Source organism: Ursus maritimus, unplaced genomic scaffold (genome assembly GCF_017311325.1).
Source record: "Ursus maritimus isolate PB19 unplaced genomic scaffold, ASM1731132v1 scaffold_3, whole genome shotgun sequence".
NCBI classification, from domain to species: domain Eukaryota; kingdom Metazoa; phylum Chordata; class Mammalia; order Carnivora; family Ursidae; genus Ursus; species Ursus maritimus.
In genome coordinates, this window is record NW_024425563.1 from 43,173,280 (window position 1) to 43,193,742 (window position 20,463).

Here is a 20,463-nt window from a genome sequence, read left to right on the forward strand (position 1 = left end):
TCTGGCACAGAGTAGGTGCTCAAGTGTGTTAAATGACTGAATCTTTTATATAGTTTCTTTGTTGTTTAATATCAAAACACTTAAGCATTTAAGCAGACTAAGCAGAATGATAGCATACCTGGCACTCAATAAAGATTTCTTGAATGAATCTGTTTTCTAAACTCTACTGTAAGATCCTTTACCAGTCTTCCCAAATACACACATCCTGGCGCGCATTCAGTTGATCTAACCTAGCCTACAGGAAGAGGCTTTTTGGTAACGTAAAGACTTTTAGTTTATAATTAGTCATATTCCAGATTGGGTTTGTGCCGAGAGTGTAAATTACAAAGGTAGGTGAAGTCTGTGTGGGCATTCCTGACAATTCTGCATCCATGAATAACTTCTATCAAACGAAAGAGCAAATCTACAACTTTCAGCTTGCTAGCGAGCTGTACCAAGTTAACCAAACCAGCGTGGGCCACAGCCATCTGCTGCTACAAAGGCTTAGCTTGTGAAGCTGAATGCGCTCCTTTGGAACTTGCTGGGGGTGGGGTGGGGGAGCAGGTAGCCGCCGCATTGCAGCACAAACCTATCTGAGGGATTCGTATACAGCTGCCCCCCCACTCCGCACCCTGACAACGGTTCCCTCCCCCGAAATGCGGGCCCTTTCAGGAGCTGCTTTGAGGTTTTCCTTGGCCTTGAAAGACCGGGACAGAAGACTTTCCAGATGAAATCGGGAAAGCCGAACATGCTCTGAAAGTGGAAGGCGCATTTTGGAGAGCAGGGGCTGAGGAGACAAAGCCCACTCAGCCAGCCACCCAACGTCTCCCCTTCTTCCCGTGGTCTGATATTGTCTAGCCGTCTTCATTCCCAATTCCTGACCCAGCCTGAACATTTCTGTGCTTCAAGGGGGAAAAAACAGCCTACAGCATAAAATTTGGTGCTTTGGTGTCTGCGTTTCCTAGCACTGAATTTCTAGGGCCTCTCCCTTTGCCAGGCTAAGCTGGAACCCTCCCGCGCCCGAGGCCCGCGCGTCTCGGGGGCGACCACCTCGCCGCGCACGCGCCCTCCGCGGGCTATCTGCTGACCTTCTCCGGGAAACCCCCCCAAAAGCGCCTCCCCGTCGCCTCGCACCGCCCCCTCCCTTCCTCCTCTTTCCGCTTCCTTTTTCGCGCTTGCGCGGACCCAATTGTTTTGGCTTTCCGGTGGGATCCAGCAAAGGAAAAGGGCGGGGGAAGCTAGGGTAAGGGCGGGGGAAAAGGGGGGTCCTCAAGAACCCGGGAAACTGCAAAATTGCCGCTTGTGCCGCTAGGCGGGCGCGAGCGGCGGGAATTGAAACCTGGTGAAGGCTGGCCCACGGTCCGCTGCCCGCGCGTTCCCGGGCCGCAGACAGGGCCCGCGAAGGGGGCGAGCGCGCGCCGCAGGGGCGGGGCGGGAGCGGCGAGCCGGGCGTCTCGCGGCCCGGCGGCGCGGCTCCCGGGGGAGGAGTCTGGCGGTGGTCGGGCCCTGAGGAGCGTGCGGCGGCGCCCGCAGAGGACGCTGCTTTCCGCGCAGGACGGACCGGCCGAAGGAGGGCGCAAGGGGAAGCCGGAAGGAAGACAAGGCGGCGGCGCCAGGGTTCCTCGGGGGAGGCGGAGGCGAGACCCCGGCTCTGGCCTCGGCGGGAGGGCCACGCCCCCGCCGCCGCGCCCGAGGGGCCCAGTGTTTTCGGCGCCACCGGCCGCACCGGAGCCGTATCCTCGGGACCTGGGGACACGGGTGAGCAGGCGTCGCCAGCGCCGGGCGAGAGGGAGGGGCGGGCGGGGGGAGCCCGGGAGGACCTGTGGAGGAATTGGGGGAGGAGGACAGCGGTGGGAGGGGGTCGGCCCTTTGTGGCTCCGCGGGCGGGGGTGCGGCGGCGGCATCTTTCAAACCAGAGACGTTTCCGCCGCGGGCGGGGGGAGGGGCGCGGGCAGCCGGCGCCGCCCTCCGCACCCTGCGGCGGCCCCTCCGCAGCCCGGCGCCGGGCCGGTGTGTGGGGCAGGGGCGGCGGGCTGCGCCGCTCGCGGGGGCGTTTCCGGCCGCGGGTCTCCCGGGCGGCGCCTTGGCCCCGGCTGGCGCCCGCCCTTGCCAAAATAAAGCCCTTTGCCTTAACGCATCGCGACGGGTTCGCGAGACGGTGGGCCGGAGAAGGGCAAGCCCTTCCTTGCATTTTTTTTCTTTCCCGGTACATCTTAAGTAAGCAAGAGATGTGTAGATGAACAGAGATCCCATTATGATCTAACGATTTAAAAAAGAAAGCAGAAGCTGCCCTTTGAAACAAAATTGTGTTCGTGTTTACTTTAGACTGAAATCGTTAACTTACTTGAACTCGACCACCTCCCTCTCCCCATGAATTGACAAACCGTGAAGTGTAAGAATATCCCTTGGTTTGATTTGGAGCAGTTATTCGGAGTTAACGTCTTCTCACGCCTCCCCCCCCTCCCCCCCAGTTTAGCGATCTAGGGTCTTGTTTTACAGCCACCTCAAAGGGAGAGGAATACACACTTCATGGTCTACAGATCTCTAGAATTGTCTGTTACCACTCTGGTCCCTTCAAGTGAAAATAGAAAATCCAAAATGTAAAATAACTTTAAAAGGGCATGTTTGTAATGTTTATCTTCTATATCACTTAGCCTTATAAAAATGTAGGGTACAGGACTGGTCACGTGTTGTTTATACATGAATCTGTAAGTCTGGCTCACTGAGCATTCAGGCATTCAGAAACAAAACCCTATCAGCGATGTGGTCTGACCAAAATTGTATTTTCTTCTATTGAGGCAACTAATTAATAGGGGTTTTTTTTTTCCTCCTTCACTCTGAGTTGTGAATTTTTGCCTGAATTTGGGTAATGTGGGCTTCAAATCTCTTGCGATTGTGACTTATTTTAGTTAACCTTTGGTAACGTTTTTTCAGAAGGTTTCCCCCCCCCCCCGACCTAAAGTAAATTGAAATGTCAGACCCGTCCGTTGTTTTTTAGTCTTGATGATGTGGAAATTTGCTCTTTTCATCTGGCTGCTAACTAGTGTTAAGCTTACTTACTCACTTTGATCCTGCGTTGGTCTAGTGCTAGTTGAAACCCCTTTCTTTAGTTTGGGTCCTGAAATCCTCCAGAAGTCTGTCGGTAAACTATAAAGGACTATGACATTTCTGTTGAGCATGTCTTAGAGTCCACACTTTTCCACCTAGTGCTGTTTCCTCTAGACGGAGTTTTGTAGGAAGAGTTTAAAGTGTTAACTCTTCTCCCCTTTTTGTTTGCTAGGATAGGAAGCCTAAAGTCTGTTAAGTTATTCATGGGGCCTATAAGGAGGTGGGTGGGAATAGCCCGGTCATAGTTCCTAAGTCCACACAATTCTGTAGATTTTCTTTCTGTTGGTGATTGGAAATAATGAGCTATTTCATAAGATTCAGACATTGAACACTGAAATTCTAGAAATTTGAATGTAGTCTGAAAAGCCAGAAGATTTTACACATTTGGACAAGAGTTGTTTTTCTTATTGCCCAGCTTCCTAAGACCAGGAAAAAGGATTTGTCCTACGGTCATAAAATACATGAATGAAAATGTCGAACTTCTTCATTCTATCTCAGTCTTATCGTTTTCAGTTTTGTGGAGTTGGAATAGAGCAAGTAATATTTAAGTAACTCAGTATTAGAAATGACAGGTTGATTGAACGTAATTTTTTAAATATTTGAAGATTGCTCCTGGTTCTCTTACCAGGAATTTGCAGTACCTAGATTTCCTCAGTGTGGGAAGAAGGGATTGTTGTAGGTTTGGAGAAAATGTAATTTAATGAGAGAAGCTTTTAAAACTCTTGGCTTTCTTTGCTCCACTTCGATACCTCTGGCAAGTGGTGACATGCAGTAGCTTCCGTGGTAGGCAAAGGATTCTAAATATTCCTCAGTTTACTTTTTTTTTTTTTTGGAAGAAACTGAGAAACTTCAGTAGTCATAATCATTGTTAACTGGCTGTGCCCTTAATGACCACACCAGTATGTTTGAATGTCTGGGAAATATTTTCATCTGCTATTGTGATTGAAAAAATCATTGACTTGGTGGAAAATGAAACCCCAGTGAGAACGTTAAGGTCAGTTTTGCTTTAGCTTGTATTTCTCCAGCTTTCTTAAGTCACTGCAGAGCGGAGAGGAAAAATGAAAAGTGATATCCAAAATAAAAGGACATACTATACTCATAGGATTATTCTATCACAGGTGGCATCTCCTTTATGGTCTTGTTTAATTTTTTGTTGTTGTTCTTGTTTAATTTTTTTAAAGTGAAATAACTTCCTAATCATAATGTAGTACTGAAGCTTATATTTGTGATCTGAATTTTCTTGATGGAGCCCTGTAGACTTTTCAGTGTGGTTGGAAATGAAGAACATAAGAATAGACCTGAGATCTGAATTTGGTTAGAGTAGGGGAAGCTATACTGAAATTTATCAAACTTGATAAATTCTTCAAAAGGCAAGGTGTTTGTTTTTTAATTCATGTTTGTCGCAACTCCAAAAAATTCTGTTTGTGTAGTGGTTGATAGTCTAAAGACTGAGTAGTTTTCTAGACGTTCTCAACTGTTAGGATGCTTTTGATAACTTGAAAGCAAACTGGCTGGCACCAATATTTTGTCCTCCATACAGAGAAACCTATCGCTTTATTGATACGTACAATGTTCTGGTTTGTCACCGGTGCTTCCTGGTTCTCCTTTAGTTATTTCTGCGCTGGCATCAGCCTTTTCAAAATTAGTCTTTGTTGAGCCGGTTTGTTTCATGATCTGTACCATCAAAATACTCCCTAAATCTTTAAATGAGTGTCTAAGGTCCCTTTCACCCAGGGTAAAAAGAGAACTGTGTTTGGGTGCTGAGACCTTGTAATTGGGACGCCTGGACCTGGTACAGGTGTGGAGATTCAGGAGTTGGGAAAGTGCCACAAACAGCCTGGCCAGTGAGTGCATTAATAAATACAATGCAGATGTTTATGTAGTATTGTAATGTGTCGGGCACTGTCCTGTGATCTTCATGAAATTCTTTTAATCAACTCATTGAGAAGAGTTCTATTTTTATCTTACATTTTCTAGATTAGCATACTGTGGCACAGAAAGTAAGTAACTTATGAAAGGTCACACAACTAGTAAGTTGAAGAATTGGGCTTTCACAGCTCCACAGTTCAGGCTCTTAATTTTTTGGCAATAACTTGACATTCAGAATGCCTTGGGTCCTTTCCAAGAAAAGTTTTCTATGTTCTGTATTGGCGTTTGTGGCATTGAGAGATGCAGCGCCATCTAAGTTAATGATATACAACTGGAAAGTGCTTCGTACAGATGATGACCTACAGTCCGCTGCCCCTCCTCTCTGTCGTTACTTCATCATTTACATAATTTCGGTGCACTCCTTGTGGGCAACCTCCTTCCCATCTTTTTATTTCATTTAACATACAAAGCTCAGTTAATTGCTCATCAGTCTCATTTTCACATTCTGCAGTTGTTTAGTACTTTATTCTTTCCTAATCTTCCAGGTTTTGCCTGGTTAACATTGGAAAAGCTTGCTCTGCTTTTGTGTTCCTGTAGCTCCTCAGTGGAAGGGTGCTACAGATGACACACCTGTGGGATTAAAAACTAGGTTTCAGAGTGAAATTAGACACCTCCCCACTCCCCAATAAAATCTGCCATCAACCTCTGAAATCTTTAAGAGTGTTTGGAATTATTTTTTTAAAATTTCAACCTTTCATGCCTTTCTCCAGTTAGTCTTGGTTTCTATTCCTTTAATATCAGTGTTAAGAATCTGTAAAAATAGATATACAATTTATTGTTACTATTTTTTAATTGTGACTATTAACAGTATTTGCTTTGTGTAGATTTTCTTTGTAGATACAGTTTTGGGCATATTTTGGCTTTTGAAGCCTGAGGGCTTAAGCACCTTTTTTGTGGTATTATTTTATAGTCATATTGATTATTTGAGGAAAACCTGTTGGAATAAGTTCCCATAAGAGGTGTTTCAGATTTTTAAATAGAATTGTGTATATTAATCTGGATTGCTGACTGATTTAATCCTGATCACTTTAATAGCAGTGTTTGTTTTGGAACTATTTCGTGTGGTGGAATTCATTCAATAGAGACAAAATGTATTAGAACCATTTTTGTTCTTTTTTCTTTCGGTCATAATTTATAAATTTCCTACTTTTATAGTTAGCCCTTAGATTTAAAAATAAGTTGGACTTTGTCACCTAATATTTTGCAGAAAGGCAGTGGGTAGAGAATTAGAAGAAAGGATCTCATCCTGTATGTGGCATTCTAAAGTTATTCAATGCTGTTATTTGCCATCAAGCGTATCAGTAAAAACATTGAATTGAGCGCATAACTTAGAAAGTTAGAATACCCAGTGTCCAATATCCAAGTACATTGTGCCTTATTAGATTCTGAATTTCATTATATTGTGTTTGTACAACTCCCATTTAATTCTTACTCTAGTTGGCATTTTTCATTTTGAAATATGTTCTGATATTCTAATGACCAGCTTTAAAATACAGGATTTTAAAGCATATCTCTTTACACAGAAATTGTCTCTTATACATCTTGTGTTTTTCAAATGTATGTAGTTATTGTTGTAGTTGATGAGATAGAAAATAGGTTGTGTTTTTGACTCTATAATAGTTTTTTCTCTTTTTTTTTCCCAACAGATTATCTTGTAGAGGAATGTCCTTTATGTTTTTAACCTTAATAAAGAGTACTCACACTACATAAAAGAGAAAGTTGTTTCAGAAATTCACTGAACCTGCAGTAGGTGGGGAAAGCAGTTAGTTGTGTGATTAGGTAACAGTTGTTAAACTATTTTAGCTGAAAAGAAAAATGGAATATATACAGGTTAGATTAAGAATTACATTTACTTCAACTTTTAAGTATTTAAGGCTTGTGCTTTTCCCCTGTTTTTGTGATTTAAAGGGAAAATATTCTAGGAAAAACAACTATGCATTTTAATCGCAGACTCTTAGTATTTGATCAGGAAGCAGTCTGAAGCAGAGATTGGTGCATGTGGCCTGCAGCCTGTTTTCCGAAATAAGTTTTATTGAAACACAGTGTTTCCATTTGTTTACATACTGTCTTTTGCTGCTTTGAGGTTACAACAACAGAATTAAGTATTTGGGACAGAGACTTTATAGCTTGCAAAGCACCTAGAATATTTTGTCTGTGTGATAGGAGAAAGTAGTATACCCTTTAAAAGTTTATTTTTTTAAATTAGATAATCATTGCATATGTTAATAAAATTCAGAAGGCTTAAAAAGGTCTTCAATAAGCTTTTCCTCTTTCCTCTTTAATAAGCTTTCCCTTTCAATAAGCTTTCCTCTTTCTCCACTGTTCCTAGTGGAGCCAAGTGCGAGCTACCTTCTTTGCTCATTTTACTTGTATCATAGTTTTTCTTATGATAAAGAATAAAATTTCTTGTTCTTGTGTTATCAGAAGTTTGGAAATGAAAGATCGAGACAGCTAGGTTTGTTTAAGTTATATTTATTTGTCAGAGCACAAGCATGGGGAGTGGCAGGCAGAGGGAGAAGCAGCCTCTCCGATGAGCAAGAAGCCTGATGTGGGGCTTGGTCCCAGGACCCTGGGGTCATGACCTGAGCCGAAGGCAGATGCTGGGATGCTTAACCAACTGAGCCACCCAGGCATCCCAAGACAGCTAGATTTTAAGAAAAACATTTCTTTTTTTTTTTTTTTAAAGATTTTATTTATTTATGTGACAGAGAGACAGCCAGTGAGAGAGGGAACACAGCAGGGGGAGTGGGAGAGGAAGAAGCAGGCTCCTAGCGGAGGAGCCTGATGTGGGACTCGATCCCGGTACGCCAGGATCACGCCCTGAGCTGAAGGCAGACGCTTTAACGACTGCGCTACCCAGGCGCCCCAAGAAAAACATTTCTTATACCCAACTTCTTTGACCTATTTACCACTGCCTTTTTAGCTTTTGTCTAGAGTAACTGGTTTTTAAAACTTTTTAAATGATAATCATGGTTTGGGCTGTCTTCTGTAGTAAGAATAAATGTATATGGTATTTTGGAGCTCTAGGGGTTGGCAACTTTCAGTCTGAGTACTTACAGTACAATGACCAGCACTTACTGAATATTCAGTAAACATTTGTTGAGTTAAATTTAAGTAGCCATTAATTTGTGATAGAAAATTAAATAATTCCTTGATACCTGGGATTTAGTCTGTGGGTGCTAACTTGTGCAGATAACAGGGTGTGTGACTTACTTTGAAGCTAATTTTAGGTATAACAGAATGGTATGTGATGTAATATATTTATCAAAAAGGGAAAATTCATAAAATATGTCACATCACTTGTAATTAATACAGTACAGACTTTATAAAATATTTTTAGGATATTGATTTCAAGTTTTGTTTTCGGGAGAGAAGGAATCTTGTTATAGTAAATGTTCACGTTACAGGCATTTGAAGGTTGTTGGTTGATCCTTTTAAACTTTGCACGTTTTCACGTTTTTAGTTAATGTATTTTGAAGTCCATGCTCTGAGAAGTGACAGCTTTATTTTGAATTGTACTAGGTACGGATCTGTTTAAATTATTAAACTTAATTACTTGATATAAATGACTTTTCTGCTTATTTTAATATTAAGATATTGTAAATAAAAATCACCTTATCAGGAAGAAAATGAACCCTAGATTACAAAGTAAGGGGTGGGAAATAGGGTTGCATAAAGCAGTCATAATGAGGATTCCATAAAGTTGGCTCACTGTGTAATTTTATAAAAGCAGACTTCACTTGTTTTAGTATAGTTTCATGGGTATGATTAAAAAAAAAAAATCAAACCTAGTAAAACCCAGACATAACAAATTAAATGGGGCCTAAAAAAGTCACAGCAAAAAATCAAGTCACTAGAACAAATCAAGTCATAGTATGAGGTTAAAAGAAATGACCAGAGTGAGTCTTCCAGCTAGTCTGCAGGCATTCTGGTGTCTAGCAGTGTGATCCAAATCCATCCTGGCCCTGGCTGCCAGTTGCTGTCACCTGGCTTAAATATGGATGAGGACAATTTTGGGTCTTGCAGCTAGGGTTAGGACTTTCAGTTTATCCATGCATGCATTTCTGTAAGATAAATTTCGAGAGGTAGAACCGATAGCTTGAGATACTCAACATTTACGGGGCCAGATATTACGCTTCCTGAAGAGTTCACTTGCAATTCTGAAATTCAGAAAGCTCTTAAAATCAAGTTTTAAAAGAAACGAACAAAACTCAACCTGAAGTAACATGAGGCTATTTCTAGTATTATTTTCACACTTTATATTTCCCACAGAGAAGAGCGTAATATGTTCAGTTATGGAGTGCTGCACCGGACTTCTTGAGCGAGTCCTGTAACGTATGAGATATATACCACATTACTTCTATAGAACCTGAAAAATTCTAAATTCCAGAACATACCTAGCTCTAAGGGTTTTGAATAAAGACTTGTAGGTATGAATTGGCTTACACTTCTGTGTAAGAATACTCATTTTCCCACAGCCTTACTAACACTGGATCTTGCATCATTGGTAAGTGAAAATAGCCAGTGATTTTAGGTATTATTGGCCTTAGAGGTTGTAGTAGATTAGATTTATAGTGTGACTTTGAGATCTGTAAGAGCAAAGTCATTACCTTAAATGACCCAAAGTCTCAGTCTGCCTTCGCACCTGTTTTAGTTACGTTCAGAGTTAAGTTGGCTGGAAATTTGACAGTGTATATCAAGTTAGCAGTTCGTGTAATAGTATAGTTTGGCAGGAAGTACAATATGATCTTCTCTTTGACATATGGGAGAGACTTTGTGAGAAAAGTGTTAATGGTTCCAATCACGGTATCATTTATAGGTTTCATGTGAGTAGTACTTGTTTTCTGATTATGGGAACTAAGAGTCATCTAATTAGGAAAGAAGTGATAGTTTTTAGCTATTTAGTAATTCTGTATGGGTTTTACCTCTTTTCCTGATTTGTAACTCCTTTGCTATATGTTGTAATTACTGATTTCCAAATAAAAATTTAAATTTAAATTCAGCCATACTTTCTTTTAACGAATGGTATGCAATATAACTAAAACCTAGGGATTTTTTTTCCTTTCAAGTGGTTAGCGAGTTGTACCAACATTATTTGTTGAGATAAGCCAGTCTTCCATTTCAAAATGCCAGTGTTTATCGTATCTAATTTCTTATATTTACTTGGGCTTATTGTAGATTTGTAATACATTTTAATATTTGATAAGAATCATGAGGAAAAACTTGCCCTCCCTTGCCCTCAAATATCCTGGCAACTTCTGTGCATTCTTCTAGATAAACCTTCTGCAAATAGGATTTAGATTGGATTTGTATTAAATTTACACATTTTGGAGAGCATTCATATTTGTATAATATGGAGTCTTCCATGTAGGAACACACGTCTCTTTATCTTGTTTAGTTTAAAAAAGTTTTGTTTTTTTCCCAGTAAAATTGTATACTCAAAAATTTCTAGGAAGGAACCACCATACAAAGATATATTGCTTATACTTCTCTTACTGGACTGAACTACACGTATAAAAAAACATAGTATATACTTTGGAAATAAACTAATGGAATCTATTTACCATATAGTTTAAGTAATTTAAATTAAACATAAAACCTTTATAAGCACATTTAGAATATATCCCCAAAATGAGATTCTCTATGCAAGGAGAAAGGGGTTTCTTGTGTTTTGGTTTTTTTTTTTTTCCTCTTAAATTATGGTCCTGTGTTGCCAATAAACAAAGAACTAGGAGATTTGGCTTTGCTGGTAATTTAAATTCTTTATTTTTAAATAACTTAAAAAATATGTGCTTATTGATGTGTTCCTTATTTTCTAGAATGTTTATATTTTGAAGAGATGTCCCTTTTCTCATGCTTCATTTTTCTGGAAATGTCTTTAGTTGAACTTCAAATAAATATATATTTAAATCTGCCATTTTAAGTATTGTATCCTAAAAATGTACTGGCCTAGATACTCTGACCTTTTTTTTTTTTTTGTTACTCCAGAGGATTCACAGAACATAGGATGTCACCACAAAATCTACCTCGTGTGTTACTCTCTTTAACTCATGAGCTGCACAACAATTGCAAATTTGAGCAAGACGGCTGCAGACCCTGTTGAAGAGCTGAAGAACCTAATTAACACAGGATGACCTAGGAGTGATTCGGAGCGTATGACAAGATATTATTCATTAGCGAGTGTGCCAGTGTTGATTCTGAATGCTGCAGATAACAGCAAGCAGAGTTTCTCCTTTTTTTACTTCTGAAGCATTCACTTGACCTTCCATCAGTAAGACTGACTTTCCCCATCTGTTCCGGGAGATATTAATGGAATACAGTCATGTCCACTCAAGACGAGAGGCAGATCAATACTGAATATGCTGTGTCCTTGTTGGAACAGTTAAAACTGTTTTATGAACAACAGTTGTTTACTGACATAGTGTTAATTGTTGAGGGCACTGAATTCCCTTGTCATAAGATGGTTCTTGCCACATGTAGCTCTTATTTTAGGTAAGTACTTTCATCTTGCTTGGTTTGTAATTTCAAATGCAGAATGTTAGCTTATTTTAATGTTTTAGTAGGAATTATTTTAAACATTTAAGTTAAAAAAAGATAGATGTCTTAATGTTTTGCTTAACTTTTCCATTCCAGTGGCGTAGTGCTTGCCAAATCACTTCCTTGCATATAAAGGACAGGTGAAAGACGTTTTTACAAAGGTTTAAATACAAGAAATTTGTTGAACTCAGGTAAAGTTTTAATTATGGGGAGGCAAAAAGATTAAAAGAGAAAGAAAAATGAATAATTTTATTTACCACTGAGATTTTAAAATACTACATTTAGAAAAGAGCAGTCATTGTTGATAGAGGTGGGTAGCCTTGATGACTTTTAGAGGATCCTTGTTGCTGTTCATACATGTTAAGGACTTTATCTCCTTTACAGAAATGTTTTCTCATTCTTGGTTATTGTTATCATTTATGATACCTTTTATAGCCTTACCAGACTCCTTGCCAGATTTAAATATTTAGTAATTAATAACATTGTTCTCTGTGCCTCAGAACTTAGAAGCTGATTTGTAATAGCAAATAAGTAAAGCGTAACTACATTTTTATGATCTTCTGCAACTTTTAATCTTTTTAGGTACGTTTCTCTTTATTAGGCGTTTCATGAGAGGAATAGAAGCAAAGGCATAGAAATTCTTTTATTTGTGGTCTGCTTTTAGGTTGAGTTTTTATGTAATACCTGAAAGGGACAGGGTGAATAAAGATGAGCTAACTGTGGTCCGGTATAACCCTGCCACATATATTAGTGGCCATAAGTGGAGATCAGCGGTGAAAGTTAATTTGTGCCGTTCTTGAGTGACAGCTATAGACAGGACCGGTTTATTGTTGACTTTTTAAGGTTAACATACACGAAGGTGTAGAAATGTTGCATTTCTTAATGTAACACATTTCATGATGATTGCAGAAGCTGAGGCCCCGATACTAATTGTCTTTGCTGTGCCTGCAGTTGTCTCAGGTTAAGCTGTGGATTTTTCATGCAATTTCAGATGTTGATTTTCTTAGAAAGCTTAGCATATTTGCAAATAGTGGTTCTAGAACTTGGTTGATCATCAGACTTCTCAGTGCTTCTATAGAGATGCTTGGATTTCAAACCCAGAAGTTCTGATTCAGTGGGTCTGGGTTAGAGTTTCAGAATTGTTAATGTTTAAGAGCTTTCGAAATGATTGTGATGGTCAGTTTCTTTTTACATCTATTGGTTTAGTTAGATGGTACTGGAAATTGGAGGTTATAGATTCAGTCAATACTTAGGCTTATCAGCTCTCCCCTTTCAAAGATTTTTATTTATTTGAGAGCGAGTGAGCACAAGCAGGGGGTGGGGGGCGCAGAGAGAATCTCCAGCAGACTCCCTGCTAAGCATGGAGCTCAATGTGGGGTTCAATCCCAGGACCATGATCTGAGCCAGAATCAAGAAAGATTCATCAGAGAAGCAAGCAGCAGCAGTCCAGTACTGTGCTACTTAGGACAAGAGAGGTAGGGTGTCAAAAACTGTGGAATCAAGGGTAACAAACACCACAGAAGCAATTAGGTAGTCGCTGGTGTAGCTCAGAATGAGGAATAAGGACAACCTTCTGTCCTTTTTTCGTTTTTTATCCTAATTGAACTTTACCTCAGGTTGGTCATTGGGATTCTGGGTGCATTTTTCTTTGAGTTTTTAGTCCCCCTCGGATACCTTATTCAGCTTCAACATGTCACTTTGTAAATAACTCATAGCCTGTTGTATTAATGCGTGGCCTTCTCCAGAGTTTCAGTAATATTAAGTACTTAACTGATTATTGTATTATTTCCTTACCTTAAATATATCCAAAATTTAACTCCCCCTTTTCCCAGGATTAACTTGACCTTGCAATTCCTTGACCTTACAGTTTTTCTCTCAATGACTAGCAGTATTTTTTCAGGCACTTAACTTGAAAATAAACAGGTAGCTTTATTTCCCTATCTGCCATTTCGTATGTCAGAAAATCCACCAGATCTTGATTCATTGTGATGGCTTTTGTATCCGTTTCTGCCCCCTGGGTCAAGTTCTTCTTACTCTTGCTGGATTATTGCACTAGACTCCTAGCCCGTTTTCTGTCTCCAGCCTTTGGCCCTTGAGGTCTGTCAGTAGGGTAGTCATCCTCGAATACATTATAAATCCAGGCACGAAACCCTTCAGTGTTCTCCACCGTAAGAAAAAGCTCAGACTCCTGTGTCTCCCTTTAAAAGTCCTCTGTGATCTGACTGCCACTCATCTTTCCAGTTTGCTTTCCAGTGTCCTGCATGAGCCCTTCTGCCCCTGGAAAAAACGGTCATGTTCTGCCGATTCACAAGTTTAGCCGTGTTGATGGCTTTCCTCATCTTGTCTTTGAGGGGCCTGAGCTGGTGCTGTTGTGATGCCCACTTGCGGTCGCGTGCGGGTTTGCTCTTGTATGCATGCGGTAATGTTCTTTGCGTTGTTTTGTTCAGCTCTCACCTGTATGTGGGTGTTCTCCTTTGTGTTCTCTGCCCACCAACTGCCTTGTTGGTGTGGTCTCCTGTAGATAATAGACTTTTAGGAAACTGCCCTGTATAGTTTTAGGAAATCATTTGTGTGAATGACATTTTTAACAGCTTTATTGACTTACAATTCACATATCCACAAAATCCACCCATGTTAGGTGTATAATTAAATGAATTTTAGTGTATTTATAGAGATGCATAAAACCATCTCTGCCATCTAATTTGAAACATTTCACTTACCTTTGTGCCCTTTCACAGTCACTCACCGTTCTTACCTAATAGTCCTGGGTAGCTTCTCATCTCTCTTCTGTCTCTGTATTTGTTTTTTTGGGTGGACATTTCATGTAGATGGACTCCTACAGTCCGTGGTCTTTTGTGTCTGGCTCCTTTCACGGAGCATGTTTTGGAGGCTCATCTGTGTTGGATGCATCGATACTTAGTTCCTTTTTATTGCTGAACAGTATTCCATCGTAGGAATAGAGAGAGTAAATTAATTTTGATGTTTTCACTCACAATGGCATAATGGAATAGTTTGGTATATCTTTGGCATTGAATTATGCTTTTTTGTTATCTCCCTTAGAAAGCTTTGCCTATAACATGTTTTTCAGCAAATCCTCTAAGTAAACATCCGTGTTGTCTAGTTTTCCTTCTTATGTCTACGTTGGTTTTACGCTAAACCCATAAGCGTCGTTTTCGCTCTCTCCGGTAGGGCCATGTTCATGAGTGGACTCAGCGAGAGCAAACAGACACACGTGCACCTGAGGAATGTGGATGCAGCCACCTTACAGATAATCATCGCTTACGCATACACGGGTAACTTGGCAGTAAATGACAGCACTGTGGAACAGCTGTATGAAACTGCTTGCTTCCTGCAGGTAAGCAGGTTTTCCTGTTATGTACATGAACTGTGGTTTATTTTTTCAGGAGACATTCTTTCATCTGTGTTGTCTTACAGCTATGTAATTTTTTACTGCAGATTTTAGAAGGTAAGTTTTCTCCTTTTAAAATGTGCAAGGGAGGGTGCCTGGCTGGCTCAGTTGGAAGCACAGGCAGCTCTTGATGTCAGGGTCCTGGGTTTGGGCCCCATGTTGGTGTAAAGATTCCTTAAATAAATAAATTAAAAAATAACGTATAAGGGAAAAACAATTGGATTTGACCAGCCAGTAAACTTCTTATGATGGGAACTTGATTAAAAGGTAGGTGAAAATTTCATACTGGTTTCATATTCTAATATACCTGAGAATTTGGCTTTCAAGTAAAAGTAGAAAGTGTTTATTAAATTAATCACTTCAATTTTTTTTTCTTTAAGATTTTATTTATTTGACAGAGACACAGCGAGAGAGGGAACACAAGCAGGGGGAGTGAGAGAGGGAGAAGCAGACTCCCCACTGAGCAGGGAGCCCGATGCGGGGCTTGATCCCAGGACCCTGGGATCATGACCTGAGCCAAAGGCAGACGCTTAATGACTGAGCCACCCAGGCGTCCCCAGCTAAAGCCTGAGATGTATTAATTTTTGATGGTACTACTTTTCACAGAAAATTTGAAGATTCTTATGGAAATGATCAAACTTTAATATTTATATTAGCCATGTGACCATATGGAGTTATTAAGGAGAACTATTTAAACTAAAAAAGTGATCATTGATCCATTTACAGATAAACTTTTTACTCTATTTTCCCCTCAACATTTAAAAATAAATTAAGAGGAATATAAAAAATATTTTCCTCATTCCTCTCTCTTGTTTTGAAATAATTTGTATTTCAGAAACAAAGTTTCTCTGAGGGGAGAACCTTGAGACTAAAGGTTGTATTTGGGGAGAACAGGTCTTGATACCTAGTAGGTCCTTCATAAATGTGTGCTGTATTGAGTATGAATGACACTGGACGCCAGCTCCTGGGTGACATTCTGGGAACCAAAACTCAGTCCATGCTTTCTATAGCTTTCTTCCTTTTATTCTGTACTTTTTTTCCCTGTAAAATTATACAGTGTCTGTCCTACTGTACCTACAACTCTGGGGACATTGAGGGCCATAGTAGCTTCCGGGTGCTTTGGAATTGAAGGCATTCATAACCTAAATCCAGACCTGGAAGGAGGAAATGCCTACAGTGTGCAGTCTTTCTGTGGTTTAAGTTTTCAGGATCTTTCTTAGAGCCAGAAACTCAAAGCAGGTATTTTTTAGAATTGCTAAAAAAAAAATTGAGGAATTTTAAGAAATTTGGATTCCAGAGTACTTTATTACTGTAAATAGTGACACTGTTCCTAATAACTGTTTTCTTACCGTGTTAATGAACTCTGTGTGCATACGCTTACCAAATGCAAAACAGAACTCCCTTGGACTGGGCTGTCCTGACAGGGATGGGGCATTTTGTGACTACCAGTATGATTTTCCCTACTGACTACAGAAAACGGTAGTGTTTTCCTATGCCCGATAGTATTCTACATAGTTATCATCTAATCCTTACTATAATCGTAGGTCAGGCCCTCCCCATTATATACGAGAGAAAGCTGAGGCTTAAAGGAGTAAAGCTTCCTAATACTAAGTACTGACCATCCAGCCTAAGCACTCTGACTTCTCGCTGTGAACTGCTTCTCGTTAGCTTGCTGTGGTGCTGAGTAAGTAAGTAGAGTAGGTAGCACTTCTGATTCAGCCGAGATGTACTTTTCCTACTTAAGAAAAAATAAATCTAGGAAACAGAATAGCTAAGGTGGGTCATTTAAATGTAGGTAATTTATAACTGCATATAAATGTATTTATTCCTTTGGTTACATACTCTCTCTAGATAAGAAAGGCAAATAAGGACTTAGTCACTGTGCATGGTTTTCTTGTTTTATAGTACTGTCTTGTCCATGTTGAGAAAGCCAGATTCCAGCTCAACTTAGTGATCATTTATTAAATTTATGATAAATGATAACCATTTATGTACTGTGATCTACATTGTTTCCATTTTGTTTTTTTCAGTTATGCATAAATTTCCATACTTTAAGACCATTTATTTTTAAGAGCCTATGTAATGTTGCACTGTTAGCTCCTAAATGGGGCACTTAAGTAGGCCACTGGGCTAGTAGCAGAAATGTAAAACTATGCATGGTCTTCTAATTTTATCGCTAGGAGGCATTATCTCTTTGCCCAAGCATACATATCTAAAAATAGAAACTATAGTATAGGGATCTGATTAATAATACCTTGTGTTTTACATAAAAGTAAGATTTGTCTTTGTCATCCTTTCCATTTTAGGTAGAAGATGTATTACAACGTTGTCGAGAATACTTAATTAAAAAAATAAATGCAGAGAATTGCGTGCGATTGTTGAGTTTTGCTGATCTGTTCAGTTGTGAGGAACTAAAACAAAGTGCTAAAAGAATGGTAGAGCACAAGTTCACCGCTGTGTACCACCAGGAAGCTTTCATGCAGCTGTCACATGACCTGCTCATAGACATCCTCAGTAGTGACAATTTAAATGTGGAAAAGGAGGAGACGGTTCGCGAAGCTGCTATGCTGTGGCTAGAGTACAACACAGAATCACGATCCCAGTATTTGTCTTCAGTTCTCAGCCAAATCAGAATTGATGCACTTTCCGAAGTAACACAGAGAGCTTGGTTTCAAGGCTTGCCGCCCAATGACAAGTCTGTAGTGGTTCAAGGTCTCTATAAGTCTATGCCCAAGTTTTTCAAACCAAGACTTGGAATGACTAAAGAGGAGATGATGATTTTCATTGAAGCATCTTCAGAAAATCCTTGTAGTCTTTACTCTTCTGTCTGTTACAGCCCCCAAGCAGAAAAAGTTTACAAGCTGTGCAGCCCACCAGCCGATCTGCATAAGGTTGGGACCGTTGTAACTCCTGATAATGACATCTATATAGCAGGGGGTCAGGTTCCTCTGAAAAACACAAAAACAAATCACAGTAAAACAAGCAAACTTCAGACTGCCTTCAGAACTGTGAATTGCTTTTACTGGTTTGATGCACAGCAAAATACCTGGTTTCCAAAGACCCCGATGCTTTTTGTCCGCATAAAGCCATCTCTGGTTTGCTGTGAAGGCTATATCTATGCAATTGGAGGAGACAGTGTAGGTGGAGAACTTAATCGGAGGACGGTGGAAAGATACGATACTGAGAAGGATGAGTGGACGATGGTAAGCCCTTTGCCGTGTGCTTGGCAGTGGAGTGCGGCGGTGGTGGTTCATGACTGCATTTACGTGATGACACTGAACCTCATGTACTGTTACTTTCCCAGGTCTGATTCATGGGTAGAAATGGCCATGAGGCAGACTAGCAGGTCTTTTGCTTCGGCTGCGGCTTTTGGTGATAAAATTTTCTATATTGGAGGGTTGCACATTGCTACCAATTCTGGCATCAGACTCCCCTCTGGCACTGTAGATGGGTCTTCAGTAACTGTGGAGATTTATGATGTGAATAAAAATGAGTGGAAAATGGCAGCCAACATCCCTGCTAAGAGGTACTCAGACCCCTGTGTTAGAGCGGTTGTGATCTCAAATTCTCTGTGTGTGTTTATGCGAGAAACCCACTTAAACGAGAGAGCTAAATATGTCACCTACCAGTATGATCTGGAACTTGACCGCTGGTCTCTGCGGCAGCATATATCTGAACGAGTACTGTGGGACCTAGGGAGAGATTTTCGGTGCACTGTGGGGAAACTCTATCCATCCTGCCTTGAAGAATCTCCGTGGAAACCACCAACTTACCTTTTCTCACCGGATGGGACTGAGGAGTTTGAACTGGATGGGGAAATGGTTGCACTACCACCTGTATAGCTGGCAAGGTTAGGGAGTGCACGCCTGATGTATGTGCTTTGTCATTTTCTTTGCTAAACGAGAGAGGCTATGAAAGGACTAAATAGGAGTACATAAAAATCTATCTTTGATAAATTTTATTTTTATGCCCTACTTAATATTTGCATCAGTATAATATATATCAGTGAGTCTTACAGAAAGATATGCTTCCATAATATGAAATAGATTATCCAATAATTGAGAAACTTCTACGTGTATCATGAGAGCATAAGAATCTGGATTATCTAATAACATTGTTAGCCCTGTGTTATGTACAGATCAAAAAGTTCACTTATTAAAGTAGTTTCCTGTTCCTAGTGTGGTATATCGCAAATTGTGCCGAGGTTATTTTAGTATATGTATTTCATTCCTGTGCTTCTGTTCCGAAGTCCTGGAATACAGTTTTTTTTTTCGGTGTAATTAATTCAGCTGCACTTAACACTAGTGTCCATGTTGGTATAGAAATGTTGTCGAAATCCTATACTATAGTTGAGGAAGATCTTCCATTTTATGGTATTGCACAGGGAAAGCTATGACTGCAGGATCAGTCTAACTATACTATTAGGTGCATGTATTCTCTCTTCACTAACTTATACTTGTCTATCTAGAATACAGGTCTTCCAATCAGCTGGTCATTTACCAGGTGTGGACTTCAGTTGCTGGGCTTGCAATAAGAATTGCTAGTCCCTTGTTGTGCGGGTCTGTGTGGAGCTTTAATCAGTAAATGCCTCCACTTTCTGTATTACATTAACATTGGCTCATGCATATAACTACCTGCTGCTGTTGTATTTCTCCATCTTAAAGATTTAGAGTGGGTTAACCAGGTCATTACATCTTAATTTAATAACAAGCATTACTGTAGAGTGATTGTGTATAGATATCCATTAGCTGTCAGGGTGTGTTTTGTTTTGTTTTGTTTTTTAACCTGTTGTGTGCGTGTGGGGGGGTAGGATTAGAAAGGTGAACTGTTCAGGAATCCTCTGCACTAGCCGTGCAGACGAGCAGATAACTAGTGCTGCTCTGGCATTAATCCCAGGAACCACTAGCAGTAGCGGGGTGCCGCCAATCTAACATGAGCACAGGTGCTTCATGACAAACATTACTAGCATGTTCGACTGCATAATGTTCTGGCACTGTATTTTGAATGACATTAATTTATTAAATAAATTGTATATATTCAATATCTGTTTTTCTTCTGTGTGGGAATGGTGTGATGGTGTGCTTTTTAAATTTTACTGGGTCACTTTAGCTTGTTACAGGTGGTTTTTTTCCCCCCGAATTTGACATATCCTCTATGGACAGAGATAGATCTGGCTTTCCCTTGTTACTGTCTGATTTGCGCCTTACTGTATCAACATAAACTACACAGAACAGACCATGCCTTTCAACCCCAGCCCCGGATTCGGCTCCTCTGGAATAGTTGTAAATGCCTGAGCCTCATCCCAGACAAAATGAGCGGCAGTTTCCAGCGGGTGGACCCATCCAGTGTCTGTCGAAGCACTACCGGTGAGTCCTGTGCAGTCCCGTTGAGAGCCCTGGGATTGGGCCTTAGTAAGGATTTCGTTGCGGATTTCCTTCTGGATTGCCAGTCTTCTAGAGCACATCTTAGTCATGTTCACAAGCTCCAGCTGCCTCTCACTG

The 20,463-nt window shown here is 40.4% G+C and overlaps 1 protein-coding gene across 1 annotated transcript; it reads left to right on the top strand.

Moving 5' to 3' along the window:
- The first annotated feature begins 1,510 nt into the window (after positions 1-1,510).
- On the top strand, positions 1,511-20,003 carry KBTBD2 (kelch repeat and BTB domain containing 2). The gene is made up of 4 exons (XM_040644119.1): positions 1,511-1,737; positions 11,005-11,508; positions 14,743-14,908; positions 17,269-20,003. The coding sequence occupies exons 2-4, from the start codon at positions 11,339-11,341 to the stop codon at positions 18,802-18,804; spliced, it is 1,872 nt and encodes a 623-aa protein (XP_040500053.1). The 5' UTR covers positions 1,511-1,737; positions 11,005-11,338; the 3' UTR covers positions 18,805-20,003.
- The last annotated feature ends 460 nt before the right edge of the window (positions 20,004-20,463 follow it).

What these genes read in the sequence shown, in the direction of transcription:
- KBTBD2 (XM_040644119.1), top strand. Translation starts at nt 11,339, where the DNA reads ATGTCCACTCAAGACGAGAGGCAGATCAATACTGAATATGCTGTGTCC. An exon ending in ACATGTAGCTCTTATTTTAG is followed by an intron (nt 11,509 to 14,742) that starts GTAAGTACTTTC and finishes TCTCTCCGGTAG; the next exon opens with GGCCATGTTCATGAGTGGAC. An exon ending in AAACTGCTTGCTTCCTGCAG is followed by an intron (nt 14,909 to 17,268) that starts GTAAGCAGGTTT and finishes TTTCCATTTTAG; the next exon opens with GTAGAAGATGTATTACAACG.